Genomic DNA, 21,281 nt, shown 5'->3' on the forward strand with positions numbered 1-21,281 from the left:
TTATTTAAAAAAAATGTATATATTTTTTTTTATTCGTACGTGACCACGACACCATCTGCGATCGATTAACTTGTGGACAATGATCCATCGCTCCCTTGCACTGATCTCGCCTCCTTCTGGCCTGTTAAGTGGCCTGCCTCACACAGGGTGACTGGCTGTCCACATGATGTGGCCTGCCGACATGGCCACTGTCATACAGATCATAAATCAAAGCCCTTGATTGGTCTCTGTGTCATTCAAGCTCGGGATAACCTCAGCTCAGCTCAGGTGAGGTAAAGGACTCTCTGAGTGTTTAGATAGTTAACTTAGTCTAAGTTCTCAGTGGGTCTCAAACGGTGTGGTCACCATTTATGTAAACACATATTTCCATTTGAGAGGGTAGTGAGTGGTCTAATGGATAGTGAGGTGGGCTGAAGATCGGAAGGCTGTGAGTTCAAATCCCGCCAGGAACACCACCACTAGTGTGCCCTTGAGTAAGGCACTTAGCCCTTAGTTACTCCAGGGAGAATGTCCCTGTAATCGATCATTATAAGTCACTTTGGATAAAAGCGTCAGCTAAATGAAATGTAATGTGATTAGTAAAATATGCATGAATGAATAAATAAATAAAAAGTTAACTGGGTGAAAAAAGGTAAGATACACTTTTAAAACTTGTTGAGAGAAAACTAGTCTTTGCTGCTGCCTCAATGAGGAGCAGGGGGAGAGGAGGGAGACAGGAGAGGCTGATTCAGGAGCACAGACACACTCACAACTATAAATGAACCAAAAATAAATTAATAAACAAGTTTCAGTGTTTTTTTCATATTGGAAATGGTATGTTATTGGTTATGGCCATGATTTTATGATTATTGAAATGTATACAGTTCTGTTTAATATAGGTGTTTCCATAGATCTAGTCTCTTTATTTTCCCCTCAAAATGCACCAGATTGATGCATTTAACTCCAAAATAAAAAATAAAATCTTACCGGGGGGGCATGCCCCTGGACCCCCATAGAGGATTTGAGGTCGACCCCCACTAAAAATCACATGGATAGGTTCCTAAATACATGTATAAATACATTTATTTTTTTAAATAGTAACCCATTTCCATATGTTCATGTGTGGGTAGTTTAAACTATAGGGCTATCATTATGGGCCCTGCCTGTACCTGTTCGCTCTGCCATCGCGTGAAGGGTCTGCTAACAAGCGACCAACAGAAAGGTTAATGTTGTTGCACGTCACCTCACCACCACCCCCCCCCCCCCCTTACCACCACCCCCCCAAGTATATTTCAGATATGTGGGAAACAGATCTGTGGGAAACACTGGCAGTTAATGAACCAGCACCAGAGGTGTTCCCATACACACAGGCGTTGGAGCTGTTCTTCATGAAATCCCAGAAGGATGAAGTGCTCTGACAAACAGTGCCATCTTTGCGCAAAATGATTATACAGGAATGAAAATTCAATAAATAAACATGTTGTTAAAACTTTTTTTTTTTTTTCGGCGTGGTTAAAGTTGTGCATGCTCTATGAGTGCACATACAGGTACTTCTCAGGCATGCCGGGTAATCTGTGACGTTTCGCTCTCTCAAAAGTTGGGCCATTTTGTCATCATGCGCCATTGAGCAACTCTCATAGGAATGAATGAGGCCCCGCCTCCCACGCTGTATCCAGTTCTTATTATACATCCATGACCTGGGCTGACGGGAGATGAGGAGAGCACCTCCTTTTGCAATTTCATTTGTACACCACCGCATCTTTTGTATAATTAAATAATGTTAACTTTTATAAGCTTCCCTTGACTCTTTTCAGTCTCTCCTGCCTTCAGGGAGGTTTTAGATGGTTTAGAACAAGAAGGAGAAGATACGTAAGTGCTAGTTTTTTTGCGAGTCCAAGTACCGGTTCCCGACGTTCCGGTTTTAACCGGACTTGAAGCGAAACTTTTTACAAGTCCAGTACCGGTTCGGCGTACCGGTACGCAGCACTAGTGTCACACACATCACAAAAGGCAGTGGCAGCAGAGGAGATTTATGACAGCGTGTGGCTGTTACTTGAGATTACCCATCCAGTAAAGTAAAAATAACTAGGCTGCTGTGCACTTGTTGGTTCTTGAGTACTCGAGACACAAAATAGGTGACACTCGGAAGGCAAAGTCCAAGATGTGGAGTGCTGCATGAGCTCAGCTGAGTAAAAAAAGCAATTTGTGCTTTTGTTTGGATCGATAGCTAAGAAAGCCAACAGGGAGGGACTGAATTGAAAGCAATAATACATTATTAATAATCAGATGTTTATGATCTCTCTCTCTGAGAGAGAACATTAGCCCATTTTGTTATCTTCTGATGCAGGTTTTCAAAATGTATTCCAGTATATTAATTTGTATTTTGAAAATATATGTTTAGTTATTTTGTTCTTTTCAAAATTCTAAGAATACGAGGCAAAACTGATGATGAACGCATTTAATATGCAGAAGAGGTATCTGAAACATAATTGAAATAAAACTACAACCTCATCATGACACTTTTTTCTATATTACTGCAAATGGCTATAATTAATCAATTAATAGAAGCATTCAGATAAATCTATCTTCCCTTATTGACCTTCACCAAAGCACCTGCCTGTCATTGGAGCCTTTGCTACACTGCACGCTTTGCTTTTATTAGGGAACCCTCTGTCCCGACTCCCATACACACACTGGACTATCCAACTTAATATTGGCATTTCAATCTAAGTTATGTTCAATAGCTCTTAGCTTAAAGACTAAGCTGAAAAGCATGTAACATTGTATACACTTCACCCACAATGTACATAGATAGAATAAATAAATAATGAGGAATAAAAGCTTACCTTGTGCAGACAGGTGTCCACCACCGAATTACAGACCTTCTCCAGGTCATCGCACACCAGGAGTCGAGAGCGCACAAACTCACACAGCTCCTCGTTGGACATGACATCCCAGATTCCATCACACGCAAGCACCACAAACTCGTCTCCTTCGGCCGCCCGCTCCAACACGTACACCTCAGGCTCGGGGCTCACCAGCTGCTCTGTGGGGCCCTTACCATCCACACATTTGTAGTCGTAGTCCCCCAGGGCCCGGGACACAGCCAGGGAGCCGTTTACCCTCTGGATCATGACTGAGCCGCCAGCGTTCTGGATGCGCTCCTTTTCACGGGGGTTGCAGGGCTTGTGGTCCTGGGTGGAGAAGCCCACCTTGGTTTCTCGACTCAGCACGGCCCGCGAGTCGCCGCAGTTAATGAAGTAGAGGTGGGTCGGGCTGAGCAACACGCACACAGCTGTTGATCCGCTGCGGTCCAGGCCCTGCCGCAGGTCGGAGAAGCTGCGCATGTACTCGTCAATGTTCAGGAAGCCCAAGCGGATGCCGTCTTTCACGCCATCCACGGAGCCGGATCCTGAACTGAACTCGGCCCCTCCTGACAAGATGTGTTCCAGCAAGTGGCCGGAGCAGTAGTTGGCCACCCGGGAGCCTGCGTGGCCATCGTAGACAGCAAAGAAGGACCAGTCGGTGAGTCCATGGGGGAGGCCGACCGCCGCTGTGTGGGCATCCTCCATCTCCACCCGCCAGCCCTGCATGGAGCTCAGGCCGTAGCGCAGCCCATTGCCATCACCGTGGGCAGTATGCTTCTCCGTCTTCGGCTTGTCCAGGAATGCACCCATTGCTGCCTATAGCTATTAACAAAGGGAAAAGAAGGGTTTATACAGGTTTAAGATTACACCATCACTAGTTAGGACAAAGAAGATATTTTCATTCCACTACTGTAGCATACATTTACTCACTTTATACAGAGTTAGTAATAGAGGTAGACCAATAAATGGCTCAATATTATAATATTAGATATTGGTGTTTATGTTGCAGTCCAGAAAAACTCATGTAGGTTTGAAGTCATTTAGAAAGTGATACCATTACAGTAACATATTTTACAGAAAATCTGTAATACTCCAGTCAGGGAGATCGATCATTATGCTGTCTTTTATTTATTTACACTGAACCAAACAGCCTCAGAATATGGCTGCACCAGTGTTTGATTTTAGCATGCGTTACGCGAGTGAAATAAGCGTGAAAATGTTTTTTAAAATCAGTATTGATCGAAGCTATAATTGGTGTAGGCAATATCAATTCTTAACTTCATTTAAAAAATGTGTTAGTTAATGTTTAACTTTATTTTTACTGTAAATATAAGGGGGAAAAATCCAAAAGGGAAGAAAGCATTACCATAACTGTAGTTGATATTGTATGTGTTTATGATTTACAAAAGTCGAAATAGTAAATAGTCAAGACTAAGTACAGATTATTTTCTCACATAATTATATTACAAGTCATTTTTATTTCATGTTTAAGATGCCAGTAGAGATCATATCATAAATTGTATTTATCATATAAATCCCTGTGCAAATCAGCAGTTATTAGTGTCAGTAATTCAGTAGGTTCCTTTCTTCTGTGATTACAGAGTGCTTTTAATTACTCAAGGGATGGTGAGAGCCCAACAACAAGACAAAGGTGCTGTTTACACGAGAACGAAATGGGTTGCATCTGCTACTTTTCTCTTCGTTCACACGAGGCCGTAACGGAACCGCGGAAACGGACCCCGCAAACGATAATGGGTCCCAACTAGTGTTGCAAGGTGTACCGATACTTGAAAGGTACCGCGATACCCTGCCGTTAAAAACGGTACGATTCCTCCGTTTCATTAGTATCGGTACTTTAAGAATGACGGGGAAAAGTACTCCGGTGAGAAAGCGCCGTTTTAATAAAAGCCGTGTGTTCAGCGCTCTGCTTCCACTCCCTGCACTGCAGCCGTGCCTGCCCTGCAGTCCCGCCCCTCTCAAGCACGTTCTAAGTCCCTCCCCTCTCTCGTGCACGCGGCCACGCGCTAGCTGCCAGAGCTGTGAGAAAACGAGAAGCATGGCTGCAAGTGGGAGTGCAACTTGCGCTGCGCCTCGGCTTGTTGACAAAAAAGACGCCATAAGCGAAATTTGGAAGTATTTTAGTTATATCTATATATATAAGCCTACGGACACCACGAGGCCTGTCTGTGAGAAATGTTTTAGATCCCTGCAAACCAAGGGAGCCAACACATCAAACTTGGTTAAGCACCCGCCGACCGGAATCCAGAGCTGTTTAAAGAATTTAAAGACAGACAGGTTAGCGAATGTGATAGATAACATGCATGATAACATGCCCATGCCCTCAAATCTAAGTCAAACCAGTGTAATTTATTTTGTGACAAACGAGGCAATTAATGGCAATGATAACTGTCTAATATGGCTATCGTTTTAGCTAACTTACCAATGTGGCTAACATCTGCAATATAATGTCAATAATTATTTATATTACTGTACTATTACAAGTTAATAAAATATAAAAAAAGTTATATTTTATAAAACAAGAAAGTTGTTTGAGATGATGCTTAATTTGATTTAATACGAATTCTTGTCATTTATTTTGTTTATTGTTCTCATCGTTTAAAAGTTTGTGTTATGGTTATGGTTCTGGTGTGAAATAAAGCACAATAATTACATTTAAGACGGTTTCCCTTTTTTTAAGAAAAGTATCGAAAAAGAATCGGAATCGCAATTCTTGACTTGGTATCGGTATCGAAACCAAAATGTTGGTATCGTGACAACACTAGTCCCAACTAAGGTGGATAGATCTGCAACCGGAACGTGTGAACAGACACGGTAAATTAGCCGAATGCGTGTGAACGGAAGACTTTTTTGAAAACGAATTTGGTGCGTAAACGCAAACGTACCTGTGTAAATGGGGGGCAAAGATAGCAAGGAGGAACCACAGAGCTGAGGATTACACTGCAGCAGTAAAGCTTCTGTGAGCACACATAACCTCTTGTACTCTGAGCACAAGATAACTAATACTATTAGTACCATTAATTTGTTGACAGGACCTCACATTACTGAATTAGCAAAGTGTTCACCTGCAGAGCTGAATGGGAACTCATCTGTCTATGTTTTTGTTCTTCGACAATCAAATGCATTCCAGGAAGTCCAGTTTGAGTGGCAGACCAATGAGTTTGAAGGCTTATCAGACACCGAAAGATAAGAGTGCACCAGGAAGGAGCACTTGAATTTAATTTATTGACCAACACAGTCTCCTGCACTGTTTTGTTGCAAGCTACAAGCTAACAGAGCTTGAATGAATTGCTACTGAAGTTAGTTAAATATAGAATATGTATTCATATTTTTGATCTACCCAGTTAGACACAGGTAACTGTTCAAATGAGGCAGAGGCTTTTGACTGAGGAACATATTTTCAATGTAGATAACTAATCTGTATCAGCCTTCAATTGCCTGACTGAAGAGCTTTTTCTTGTATACGAAAATGAAAAGGCCCCTAAAATTGCAACGTTTACAGTTTTTTATGTTAGTTTCATTCATTGGGTCAGAAATGTGTTGTTTGTCTACTGTTACTAGCAACTGTACCTGAAGACCCTAGCAGCCTTAACCTCATGCACAGCCCTACCCCACCATATCTTTGGCATTTTATGACCTGCACTATATTTTCCCATAATACCAATAAATTCTGACCTAAATGTTATCAACTGCTTCTGAAAGCTACTTACAGTATGTATTGGTTGGCTGGTTTAGAGCTCATGAGATCTCAAAATCAATATAAAGCAAAAAATATATATTGAAAGTGCTCTGAACATGTCTTTTCTTCCAACATATTGATTTCTCTCCCTGCATTACCTCCCACGAGTGCACACACGGCATGACAGGCATGTGCCCAAAAAAGGCTGGTACATGCAAGGAGTGACTTCAGCTGGTTTAGGAGGAACCTATGTGTGTATGTGTGTTCTGCGCATGTGTGCAGTGTCATAGGCTAGGTGCGAGAAAAAGGCACTCTATAAATATGCCAGGCCGGTTTAGATTTCATGTCCAGGGTGGGGCATCGGGCCACGCCATTCACATTTTTCCTGCCGTTCTGCTACAGGATTGAATGAACAGGATTCCCTCGATCAAGCTCTCAGCACTAGCTTCTGCCACTCACAATTACCTATATGTTCATGTATGGTAAGAAAGTGCCTTCACATACGTATGTGATAGAAAGAGAAATCTGTTATGTTCACCAGCAGTGATTCTCTCTAAAAATAAAACAAACACACTGCCATTGCCTAGCAACCACCCTCCCTGCAGGGCAAACATCCAGGCTAAGCTTCATTCAGCGACATCCCCCTCTCTATGTCTCTCCCTCACTCGCTCTAAAAGAAACACACACACAGCCGCCTGGTAGAGAGAGGAAAGGAGAGTTGCATCATCCATCCATTAAAGCAGTCGCAGCAGCCAGACCCTGAAAGGAGACTGCAAAAGCACATGCAGATACTATGAGATTCCTCTGTCTGACAATTGTTTTATTACACTGCTGGTAAAAATACACTGGGAAATATCTCCATTGAGACATCAGACTGAAACAAGGATCTCCTAACCACTTAACCCCCTCAAAACTGCTGTCACCCGAGCTGGAACCACAGGTTGAGAATCAACACCCCCTAATGCGAAGACGCACACGTCTGCCAAAAACCACTGTGGCTACGAAGAGGGAAGTGGAAGGTCGGGATTACATAATGCTGCAGAGAGCCTGAGTGCCGCTGTGAGAGCAGTGCACAAATAAGTTAATGCTATCCTGGAAGCAAGGTTAACATACAGCTTCCAGCACATCAGTACATACTAGGGATGTTAAGATTCACCGATTCGCATCAGTGCACCGGCATAAACGTTCAAGATGCGAGTGCACCGGTTGAAAGAGTGCACATCGGCTACAGTTTGGGTTGAACTCGCGATGCATCGATTGTAGCGTCTTTGCATCGGTAAAAAAACGATTCATTCATATAATATCCCCTCATCCTGTCAGCTCTCCGCAGAGACAATCTTTGATCCGCACTACGGAGGCCGAGAGTCTCAGATATCAACACACATGAAGTCGAGGATTTTTCAAGAAAGACGGTCAACTTGAAAAATCGCTCGCAAATTGTAAACGATGCCGTGCCGCTTTAAAGTACACAAGTAGTACGAGGAACTTAGCGACGCACATAAAGAGGCGACATGGGGTCTGCGGCTGAAAAGAGAAACCTGAAAGTTAGACATGAGTTAAATCACTCAGTGAGGTGTTCTGTCAGAGAGAGTGGTGTTTAGTTTACAGCAGCCTGTGACGGCCAATAATAATTTAAATGTCTTCCTTACTGTAAGGAGTTATGAAATACCTGTTTGTGAAAGGTTCTTTGTATTCTTTATTGTTCATATAGAAACCACTGCTTTCTGCTCACTGGTGAGTTAGCCTATGGATGAGTGTTAAGCACATCAGGCTGGCAGCTGTATGGGCATTGCATTATGGTAGTTGTTATTTGCACATTGTTAATCATAGGCAATGCATCCTTAAATTGTTTAACTGTGAGGTGTTATACAATTGTACTTTACTCTGGAGACAGAGAACACTACTACACTTGTGAAAATGCCAGTTTGTGAAAGGTCCAAGTGTTTGTTTTGTTTAAGGTAAAAAAGAAACCGCAATATGGGATGTGCAGTAGCCTACTAGTAGAGAGAACCAAATATGTAAATCACTTTTTTGTTAATTTATGATTTGCTGCATATGAGGAATAAAACAAAAATCCTCTGTCGTACCATATTGAATTGTATCATTATTTTGCATCGTGTTGAATCGCATCGTATCGCCCCGAATCGCATAATGTTGAATCAAATCGTATCGAACTGTATCGCAACAGGGGTGAATCGTATCGGATCGCATCGCCTGGTGTTTCAAAGGTATCGTTAATGTATCGTATCGTTGGCAGCGTATCAAGATGCGCATCGTATCGGCCTCAGTGATCGAGATGCACATCCCTAGTACATACAGTATGCTGCAATATGATGGGCTGATTTGGGAGTCATCAGCTCGGTGTGATCAATATATGATTTTGATTTGATTACAGTCTGAACGTTCGCAACTAATGGCTTTTTACCTAAAAAATATAATTAAAGTCATTTCAAGTGTTTCTCCAGAAAATGCCAAACCCATATCCTACATTTTGTTGAGTATTACCGTTTCCCTTGGTGTTGCTTTTCATGGATAACTGAAAAATAACACTATAGTGAGTAACAAGCTACCAAGCTGACAGACAAGAGCATCTCACGCAAAACTGTTCATCATGCAGTGTCATAAAATACAGGTCATTAATGAAGGCCCTATGAAATCCGTTTTATATTTTAAATTCTGTGTAATCTGTGTTTACAGTTTAACCCTCTGGTGTCGGTGGACGCGCCGGCGCGTCCAGGTGCGCATAATTTTACGTAATTAAATCATATATTTTCGATTATAAGGAGTAGAAATATGATTCAGATATCCGCGGAATCGCTGGAAGAGTAGCTTTCCAGTGGTATCTCCTGTGAGACTGTAACCAGGGCACAGCAGCCAATATATCAAAGCAGCTTGACTTTACTGTGTGGGATTGGTGGATTCGTGTGTCCGTCAAGGAAATCTCGGCCGGCAGCCATCATGGTCTGAAATGACCAATGGACATCGAGAAATCACTAAGGACCTACCCACCAAGTAAACAAAACATAAACCACGTGTCTCCCATCAGTTTACGTCTGTGAGGGGAGAGAGAGAGAGACAGAGAAAATGGCTAAAAAAAACTTTACAGTTGCCGACTTCGCTAGAGATTTTTTTCGCTAGCAGCAGTGAAGATAGAGCCTCAGAACCTGAAGTTTTCAACTCTTCTGAAGAAGAAGAATACAAAGACAACAACAAGGATCCATTTGGACATGGGTAGGTGTAAATATTACAGTAATAGTGTACTGGCAATGTGTGGGAAATACCGCGAAAATGAACAATAGGTATATTGATATATATTTTTTATCGAGAGTCATGAACTTTTTATTGGGACAAAATAGACTCTCCATTAGCAAACGTTTTACTCTGTGTTAACGTTATTTTGGTGTGTAAAAGTGAGATTACATGTGTAGATGATTAAATTAATCATTTATTCGTCCCACAACAGAGACATTTACAGTGACATGTTTTTGCCATCGATTATTTTTATCATACTGTTCTGTACAGATGAGACTTTGTAATCAGATGTACAGATGTAGCACTCCAGATCAGACTCAAATGGGTGTGTCCCAGTCAAAAGCCCAGCGGATGCCAGTGGCTGGGGGTGTTGCCAAATTGCTAGAGGGCGTTGCCCAATTTCTCCATTTGTTCAATTACAGGATTTAACCATGAGATGGCGCTTCATTCACAAAATACACAAAGACAACTGGGTGTTGTAGAACTTAGTCTGTTTCAATGTTTGCAGCTCTGCAGTTGTGTTTGCTGAATACTGTAGCATTTAATCACTTATTTGTTACTGTATGGTTTTCACAAGCTACTATAATGAAAAAACATCAATATTTTAGATCAAATAAAGTATATAGTTTATTTTATGCAGTATATTTCTTGTAATATTGTTGGGGTGTTTTTACACAGTACAGTAGATTGAAGTAAATCAACTTATACATTAAGATAAGATAAGATGGACCTTTATTAATCCCGTGGGGAAATTCAGTAGTTCAATCAGTAACAGAGTGAGAGTGAAAAACAGGACAGCACAGATTCACACAGATTAATAAAATCAAAAATAAGATGAGCGATAAAAATAATAATAATGAGAAACTATGAAATAAGAAATGAATAAAACTAAAATGTAATTATCATATCATATATTATAATGTATTGTATTATTAAGTAATATCATACATTAACCCCATTATAGCAGATGCCACATTGAATGGATGAACACATGTATGCATCAATAATTACAACAGAGTATTTCTAAATACAAGTTGTAAAAATACTTATATGTATTTAATATTAACCCTTTGGAGTCGACCATCACGCCGGCGTGATCAGATCACATGACCTGTTCAAGCCGGTGCCGCATAAAAACAACAGTCCGGACAACATTGCCCTGTGTTTCTGTCGAAAGTACTGGCTTGAAACTATATCCCAGTCTTTGTTTCATGCAAAAAGACCCAGTAAACACGGAGATACGATGATATAAACTTAATACATTTCAAAAGTATGAAAAATGGAAGCACATATTTGAATATCTTCGCCGTATTTGATCATTTTACGAAACGGAAAATACTGGAAACTGTAGATCCTGCTCAACAGGATGTATATGTGTATTTCTGTCGAAAGTACTGGCTTGAAACTATATGCCAGTATTTGTTTCATGCAAAAAGACCCAATAAACACGGACATACGATGATATAAAGTTAATACAGATATATTTCAGAAGTATGAATAATGGAAGCACATATTTTAATATCTTCGCCGTATTTTATCATTTTACGAAACAAAAAATACTGGAAACTGTAGATTCTGCTCAACAGGATGTATTTACCAGGGAGGGGGTGAAGTAATCAGGTAAACGGAGTGATACGAAAAGAGACGAAGAGGACGGCGGGAACCGAAGAGAGACGGCGGGAAATGGAGAGAGACGAAGATATACGAAGACAGGCGGCGGGAGACGAAGAGAGGCGGCGGGAGACGAAGAGAGGCGGCGGGAGACGAAGAGAGGCGGCGGGAGACTGCAATTGAAGTAAAGTGACAGACAAACATTGAGAATTTAGATATAGTTAGATAGATTTAGAGTTTTGAAGATTCAACTATGATGAAGAGAACTCTGAACGTGAGTCAAGCTTTAAGCTTGTTTTTTGACATGGAGGAGGAGGAACCTGTGATGTTGCCCTCTGTGTCGTAGTTGACAGAAACCGCTTTGAAGCGCGGCACAGATAAAGACAGAAAAAACAGATTTTTGTACATAATGTGTATATATTAGGGGTGTAACGGTACCCGTACCGAAATTATTCGGTACGGGCCCTTCGGTTCGGTACACGTGTGTACCGAACGAATATAACGTTAAACGTAAAAAATTGAGAACGTGAACAACTTCTTGGAAGTAATCTCAGGTGCTGCGTCGCAGCATTCAGAGTAATTTGCTCCCATTGTGTTGGAGCGAGCAAGTCATTTCATTGGACGAGCTGGTCAGAGGGATGCGTTCAAATGTAGTCAGTAATTTGAGGAACTGGCGAAATGGCGAACGCAGATAAAGTTGAGCTCGAAAATCCTCCAGCATCATTGAAGTCTCCGGTTTGGGAACATTTTGGTTTCGCAGTTACGTACAAGGATGACGGACAAAGACAGGTGGACCGAACCAAAGCTGTTTGTCGGCATTGTTCAACTAAAATTGGTTACGTGGCTGGCAATACATCAAACTTGCACACTCATTTGAAAAGGCATCACCCGAACGTGAATATCACCGGTACCAAAAGACTGAAGTGCAAACCCAACTCCCACTAGCATTTAAGCCTCCTTAAATGCTTCAGACCGAGCCAAAGCTATTACAAACGGCAAATATCCTTATGTTGCCAAGTTAGCAAAGCGCTACCTGGCTGTATCTGCTACTACCTCTGTCCCTAGCGAGAGGGTGTTCTCCACAGCAGGAGACATTGTTAGTGCCAGCTGATCTGCCCTTTCGGCAAGCAATGTGGACAAGTTCATCTTTCTTTAAAAAAACATGAAAATACAATGACAAGCAAGTCCTAATGTCAAACTGGCTGCTTAGGTGCTAGTACAGTACAAATACAGATTATTTCAGTTCATCGAAAAGCTGCACCTTAATGTTTATTTTATATTTATTTGAGTGAATATTCATAGTTTAATAATAATTAAAAACCCAAAACTAATATTTTATGTTTTGTGAGTACTAGTACAGTAAAGTTCAAATACAGATTATTTCAGTTCATCGAAATGCTGCACCTTAATGTTTATTTTATTTTGTATTTATTTGAGTGAATACATTATTCACAGTTTAATAATAATTTAAAAAAAATATGTTATGTTTTGTGATAATTTGTTCTGCTGTACCGAAAACGTACCGAACCGAACCGTGACCTAAAAACCGAGGTACGTACCGAACCGAAATGTTCGTGAACCGTTACACCCCTAGTATATATATATATATATATATATATATATATATTTGTATTATATTTATAATAACACTTTTGCATTATCAGAATGAAATCCCATAATACCTCAATCAAACTTTCACATTATCATAGTGACATCCCATGTATATATTTCCAGCTTTTAAATGGTTTCGTTGTGTATGTTTGTGTTACCTATATGAAAAATAATATCATTTTCAAAATCTGTTTTTACATTTTTTACAAAATGTTCATATAGTAGAAGCTGCTCTAAATAAAGTCAAAAATCCTACATCCAAATGAAATAAATATAATTAATTATGATGAATACGTTAAGTCTTGTTCATTGTTTTTCACTTTTATTAAATGTTTGATATTTCCGGTGGAAATGGTGGACTATCGGACATTCAAAATGCGGCATATTTTCACTCTTACACACATATATTCTCTTTTACATACATACATTTTCACTCTCACACGTATATATTTACACTCACACATTCATACATTTTGCTCTCATATTATCATATTTCAATGCACACATTCATATATTGTCACTCACACATTCATGCATTTTGTTCTCATATTCATATAATTTACATTTTGCTCTCATGCAAAATCTACTAAAATAAAAGTATGTCATGGTGGTCAGCTGTTAAACACAAAAGTGTATCTTAAGGGCTGTAAATATAATAAGCCTGTTGTCAATTTTAGACACAGGCTTATTATATTTACAGCCCTTAATAACATTCATTTTCTGGACTCAATGTGTGTCTTGGCCGTTTTCTTTGTTCCGCAAACGAGTGCTTTTTGTTTTGAAATCACTTCCACGAGTTTCGCGGGCCTCCCCCTCGCTCCACTGACCATTAGACCATTTAGTAAGGTAAAAAGCAAAAGGGCAAAAACGCCTCTCAGACGCTCTTCCGTTTACTTTTTTAATAAAGAAAAACAAATGGTCCGTAGATACACGGACTCATAAAGCCTATGTATGTATACTGTAAGGAGAATGTATGTGCGTGAGAGGACCAGTATGAATTACGTAATAGAAATATGCTAACACAAACCTAAAGACTGGGGGATGGGAGATCACAGGAGTGGGGGCGTGGGGGGGGGGGGAGAGCTGTGGAATATGACCCTTGGGAGAATTCCTCCACACATTCCGATGGCCAATTCGTTTTAAACAAAGAGTTCGCAACACAGGACAGCATAGGCAACATGGAGGGTGGGGGCTGGTGAACGGTCTGGTCAATGTTTGTACACAAATCCCCAGGATGTGTCCTAATCAAACCAAAAGAGAAAATGCAGATATCATTCTCTCTCTCGACTCGCTGGCATCTCGAGCTGAGCGCTCATTGGTGTTCATACTGCTCACGGGCTGGGCTGCTGTGTATATCTAGTGTATTCATACTGTACCCCTCCTCACTGTTTATTCATCACTCAACCATTTACACCTTCCTTTTTTCCCGTCAAGAGGTTGAAAAAGATTGAGTCCTATGTTTCCAATTGGTTCCCAAATCGGAACATTGACCAGTGGCATAAGACCAGGAGCCGGGTAAATGAGAGACTGAGGAGCCCCCGAAAAACAGATCCCGAAATAGCTCGTCCTGGTTTCCGCAGGGGATAGGCCTACATATGGTGTCTGTTATGTCAGTTATTTTAAATAAAACGTTGAAAACTGAACTTGAAAATTGTTTCCTCTTTTTATTTTATTTATCATTTTCGGGACGGGGAGACGTGGGGAGACGTGTGTTATTAAAAATGTATTTGCAGAAATGTAAAGTGATCTAACTAAGTTCTATTCATATTCTTGACGGGAAGAGCCGTGTAAATGGGTGGCCATATATGCATTTGAAAAGCAATATAAATTACACAGTTATTATACAATAGGCTATAAAAGCACCATCGATAACCATTACCTTTATCCAATTCAAACTTTGGATGGGAAAAAAGGAAGGTGTACATGGTTGGGCTATACTGTAGGCCTACTGTATACATACAAAGGCCATTCAAGCTAGAGTTCTTCTGCAAATGTTCACATCAGGCACCTTCAAGTTAAACAATACTACAGTAAACAATTAACACAGTAGGCCTAAATTATGTGGATTAAACCACATTTATTTCGTTAAAAATAAACGAAATATGATTTTGTTTGAATGATTAAATGTCATCAGGCACCTTCAAGTTAAACAATCAGGTGCACACTTTAATGTGCCGCCACCTCCGGACTCGGCTTGACTCGGTTTAAAGAATGCACAAATGTGTTTAATCGTTTATGTCAGATATGTACTAAGTAGCCTAAATACATTTGTTCCTGCTCAAGATTAGATTCAACTTTATTGTTATTGCACATATTGTAGGTACTGAGACAACGAAATGCAGTTTAGCTTCTAACCAGGTGCAACAAGCAGCGAACAGTAATGTGCACAATACTACAATAAACAATTAACACAGTAAATTATGTGGATTAAACCACATTTATTTCGTTAAAAAGAAACGAAATATGATTTTGTTTGAATGATTAAATGTAGGGTGAATTGCCCTAATGTGGGACATTTTTGCATTTCAGACTTCGGGAATATATTGCGATATGAAGCCGATACAATAAATAAAAATCCAGTACCATTCCGAAATCTCCAGTAATATTAGACACTAATAATACAGTAAACTATTAACACGGTACATATTATTGTTTGCCCGTGGGATTAGGATGATCGGTAGTGAGAGCCGCTGCATTTTCCTCCGGTCGGATGTGATATAAAAACAAAGCGATTATTTTTGTTGTTGTAAACTCACGTGGATTAAATTTAGTGCATTCATTTCAACTCGCGAACATATGATACATTAAATGATCGTGAGGATGATGATTGAAAATCGTTTGTTTGAGCCTGGATGCATTTCCTGATCTAAAAACATAGCGATGGTTTTGTACTTACGCCAACGTGAATTAAACATTATTTTGTTAAATAAAAACATGGTGATGTTTAGTAAATGATTACATGTCTCTTATTTAGCACAGAATATGATCCTATCTGTGACATATGGATCTTAACAAATATCCGCTATATACCTACGGATACCTGTAGATCAGCTGTTTACTTCACATGAGTTCCAGTGTGGCCGCTTTTCATGGCTCCCCCTGGTGGATCCATGATCCATTGCAGCTGGTTTCATTATAATTAAATGTATTTATCAAGGGGGCGTTTCAAGTCCTGCAGGGGGGTTTTCCTTTTCAGCAGGGGCCCACCCCGTGCTGATCACGGACCCGCACGGGTGGGCGTCTGAAATGAAGCGCTACATCTGTAGCCTGTGTATATGTGATTTTATACTGAATGTAAAGTAACTGGAAATACCTGTGTGTGTGTATGTATGTATGTATGTATGTATCAGGGTTTCCGCTAGGATTTTTTCTCGCCGGTCAAATGTCCGGGCAGAATTTATTTTACCGGACAAATTTGAAACTTACCGGTCATATTTCAATAATAATAATAAGAGTTGTGTAGCAGAGTTTCCGTAAGCAGGTAATTTACCGGACTATGAGCAGATATGCATTGCTGATGTTTAAAACTCAGTTCACGGGCTCATTTTTATATTGCTTCAGTTTATAATCGTAACAGATCGAAACAATTCAGATTAATTTTTCAATAAATGATTCCACAAACAACAAACAACATAATTATTACATTCAAACAAACTACTTGTAGTAGATAACGTACATTATTCAGAAGTTTACATCAACTTTGAATAATAACACGGGAGAAACGGATCCTCTCTTTTCCCCTCTCTCCTGACAGCCCGTCAGTTTCTCAAGCAGCTCCTGCAGCGCGCTAAACAGAGGGCGGGGCTTCAGGTGATCCTGCAGAGCTGCGTGTCTCGGTCAGACTCAGCAGCTGATCTGATCTCTCTCTCGCGTCCGGTTACACTTCACTCGCGTTTATGTCCATATCGATCAGATCCAGCTCTCCTGATCGGCCTTTATAGAGAGCACCGATCAAACTATTAAGAGTGAATATCGGCCGATAATGACCGGCGGCCGATCGATCAGAGCCTCCCTAATTATTACCAGACATTTTGACCGTCAGGTTTTGAATTTACCGGTTTTTTATAAATGTTACCAGCTAAAAACCGGTAATTACCGGCTAACGGAAACCCTGGTATGTATGTATGTATGTGTGTGTGTGTGTGTGTGTGTGTGTGTGAGAGAGAGAGAGAGAGAGACTCCTTCTCCAACCTCCCAAACTTTCTTTTTATGTGTGCATTGTTATTTGTGCTTGAGCAATATTTTACTTGAACTTTATTTCAATGAAATTAGTTGTAATTATTGTCCTACATTTTAATTTGTTTTAAAGAGATGTTTCACAGCTGTCTGGGCCTAGTGGCCCACAGGTGGCGGCATTTATCCAGCAGCCAGAACATCCATCTGTACCTGCCCCCAGGTCAAGATCTACTGTGGCTCAAGGGCCTTCACCAGAGCCATCACCACCAAGGACCAGCAGACCAGCATCACTACAGCTGCCTCCACCTCCATCTGCGTCTGCCACCAGGTCAAGATACACCTCAGCACAAAGGCTCCACCACAGCCATCACCTTCAACCCAGCCAGCAAGGAGGTCTCATGGAGGTCTCGTATAGCACTTGTACACAGCAGACCATGCACCATCACACCCACCTACACAGCAGCCAGACCCACTGTCTTGGAAGACAGACAAAGACCTTGACACTGTCTTGACATTTATAATGAATAGTTGGTTGAAAGTTCTGATGTTCAATTTTGTAAATAGTTATATTTTCCAGTTTCTTATATTTATATAAATAGTTGGTTGAAAAAAACATATTTATAATAAATTGTTGGTTGAAAAAAAGGTTGAATGCTCAATTTGTATTTGTACACATCACATGAACCTTGGTATGTAATATGAAGTCATTATTCAGTCCTAATGTATCTCAGTCCCTGCTGTGGTGAAAGTAAAGTGATAAACACGTTTTACTCAAAATTCGAATTGAATTTTTTTCATTTTAGACATGAATAACACATTTATATACAGTGTAATTCAAATATTTCACTGCTTTTGTGATCCTAAGACTTTGGTAACCAAATCTAAAACACCAAAACAATTCGATCACATGAGTAAATTTGTGTTTTCACAAGAGTTTTGAAGATTTTCCGAAAAGCTTTATCTCTTATCTCTTTATCTTTGTCAAATTTTAAGCTTTATCTTTATCTCTTATCTCATCAAACGGTGCTCTAAGGTGAGTAATTTGCATATATAGCAATACCAGAGATTGTGCTGAACATTTTGATATGTAACACATGGGGTGCCATGTTAGAAGAAATACATTTAAAAGGTGATTTAAGAAAACATCTAAAAATCGAGAAAATACCCTTAGACTCCAGAGGGTTAAGCACATCGTCATCAGAAATAGGGTTCATTCATGAGGTGGATAAATGACATGTAAACAATTTCAACATTTAATATTCAGATATGCTATTTAATGATTATCAATTAATTATGTTCATTAAAACAACTAAGGATGTGTTTCAAAAATAATTCTGAAGAATTGCAGGAGCCAAAACCCAGCCCACACATTTGTTGTGCGGAGCCCTTAAAAAACCGAGAAGAGAAACAGATATTTTGATAACCGACACGAAAACTTTGCAGCGTATGTCTTTTCATTCGTCTTTATTAAGGCATTATGAGGAAAATTAAAATAGAATCCACATTTTTAGCAAATTCCAATATATTAGATAACTTAATTTTAGCAATAAATGTCAATATTTTGTTTGTGTTTCCTGCATATCGTAAAATTATAAAGCCCTAAATAATGACATGCTGTCCAACCACAATTGGCTAGCATCAAGAGTTAGCTACATTAGCTTACAAGCTAGCAAGCCCATCCATTTTCTCTCATGTTATTGTGACAAAGATTTAGTTACTTGTTTCTTGGTAAGTTAATCATTAACTTCCTGTGCCTTGTGACATTGAAGTAGGCCTGAAAGAATAGCCGACTGAGGGTGACAACAGGACAAACTGCAGAAGATAATGTAGTGAACTCGTGCTTATGAACATTAGGCAAGCAGTCTAGCAAGCCTGCTAACTTCTGCTAATAGGATAATACGCTAATACACTGTTTTTATGTAAAGAAAATGTCATCTCAATATCGACTCACATTCTCTGCAGTCTTACTTAACTCATGCTGGCTGGTTGCAGGGTTTCATTTCTTTCAGATAGGAACTACGGAGCAAAGCTACGCTTGGACAAGGACAACAAAAAGTAAATTAATATTGTTTCAGTCACAATCTGAGAGGTTTCTGTGCCTAAGATCAAACTGAACCAATAAAGACCGCTTCAACCCATATGTTTCCAGACCAAAATTCCACTTTTACAGTAACATCGAATTGAATTGAATGATAAATGTCTTCCTATCACAAGGCAGAGAATTAAGGATTTTGGGAGATGGCCCTGTGGGCCATCTAAGCGAATTTACAGATGGCCCTGAGCCCAATAGAGATTGCCCTGAAAAATGCGCGCGGACGAAATGGCACGAAGGGTTTGGGGGGCCTCCCCCTAGAAAATTTAGATTTTTGCAGGTCTTAGATGCTGTCTGGTAGATTCTCTAGACTGAATTATAAGATGAACCACCACAATATTATATTGTACAATTTCAATTGTATTCTTAATTTCACTTGTCTGTTTGTTTGTTCTTGTTTGTGTGTGCTCGCTTGCATGCCCTGCATAGCTATAAGAAATACTTAAGTTGTTGGTCAAGACACTTTCCATCTGATGAAGGCAAAGGCCTTCCCAGATGTAAAAAAGTAGAAAACATTACATTCAGTTATAACTGCCAAAACAAACATTATCTACACTATTATGGCCCCTGTTAAAAATGTTTGTAATTCTATCTACTGTAAATTGGTCGAACGAATGCCTCCTCATCCGGAAGCTGACCGAGCAGACCCGAGCAGCAGTCGAGAGGAGCCGAGCGCATCCGCGAAGCACACAAAATGGCAACGTCAGAGTTCCCGTTAGCCGGCAAATCTAAATCTCTTCGGTCAAAATAATTTCCCTTTAGCGCAATACCGCTTCAGTTAAGCCACTTATGTGACAGACAAGAAGAGTATGTGACAGACAAGAATAGTCAATTCTAATGTCTAACACTTAATGTGGAGAAAGAGATGTCCTGTATGGGTTGATTGTGCGTTGATCTGTTGGTAATGCCTCGGGGTTCCGGTGGGCATGTAAACAAATGCATAATGCTGCGCTATACTTTGTGGCCTCACCCAGTTGCATAGCGACACTTATTGTTTAGGTGTATTTTAATAAGCAGGTAGTCATATCATTAGCTAGAACTAGCTGGATCTGATTGATATGGACATAAACGCGAGTGAAGTCTAATCTGACGGGAGAGAGAGATCAGCTGCTGCTGACTGACGAGTCGACACGCAGCTCTGCATGATCACATGCAGCGGTGAGCGGACAACACACACACTTCAGGTTAGAATATCACACGTAGCTATTTGAATTACCTCTCAAACTACCTAAACTAGTTATAGATATGTTTAGTTTCACTATCGGGTCACTCATTACTGGATCCGCGAGCTGCATGATACTGGCATAATAGATTGCCCTATCGGGCAACCAGCAGGTGAGGCTTCATTGCCCGAGCTAAATACTAGATGGCCCCGGGCCATCGGGCAGTCGTTAATGTCGAGCCCTGAGAATTATCTGATCTAATTCATGATAGAAATAAGCAATGGTCCTTAGCTAGAAAGTCTAACACTAGTGATGACTGGCTTCTTTTTCGTGTCCTCAGAAATAAATGTTCAGCCCTTATTAAAAAAGCTAAAGCTGATTACTATCTGAGCTTAACCACTGATTGTTTTAATGACCATTCTAAGTTCTGGAAAACAATTAAATTACTTCAGAACAAGAAGGTTTCTAGTTTCCCACAAAAACTGAAGGTCAGTGATTCTTTTATTTCAGATTCAGGTGGTATGTCTAATGCTTTCAATGCTGACTTCAAAAAGGCTGGTCACATTTTTGATGAGCAAAGTCAAGACTCTCTAAATGGTCATACTCACAGCCCTAGTCAAGAGATGAACTCCCCTGTTTTTGATTTAGCTTATTTCTCGGTCTCTGAAGTCTTACAGGGTTTGCATTCAATTGACCCTAAAAAGTCTGCCGGGCCTGACGGCCCTCGACCCGTTCTTTTTAAAAATTGCAGCTCAGATTATAGCACAACCAGTAACTGATATTTTTAATCTCTTCCTGTCCACTCACAGACTGCCAGCTGTGGTATCGCCCCT

General features: G+C 40.2%; 1 protein-coding gene across 3 annotated transcripts in view; it reads right to left on the reverse strand.

Annotated features, from left to right (window-relative positions):
• The window catches only part of ppm1bb (protein phosphatase, Mg2+/Mn2+ dependent, 1Bb), a 44,804-nt gene that overhangs the window by 11,013 nt on the left and 12,510 nt on the right, over nt 1–21,281 (reverse strand). For all 3 annotated transcript variants that reach the window (XM_034106896.2, XM_034106895.2, XM_034106898.2), the window contains exon 2: nt 2,826–3,668. In XM_034106896.2, coding sequence (XP_033962787.1) covers nt 2,826–3,656 — 831 coding nt within the window. In that variant the 5' untranslated portion in view covers nt 3,657–3,668. The remainder of the gene's footprint in view (nt 1–2,825; nt 3,669–21,281) is intronic.

This window comes from Pseudochaenichthys georgianus, chromosome 19 (assembly GCF_902827115.2).
Source record: "Pseudochaenichthys georgianus chromosome 19, fPseGeo1.2, whole genome shotgun sequence".
In the NCBI taxonomy this organism is placed as follows: domain Eukaryota; kingdom Metazoa; phylum Chordata; class Actinopteri; order Perciformes; family Channichthyidae; genus Pseudochaenichthys; species Pseudochaenichthys georgianus.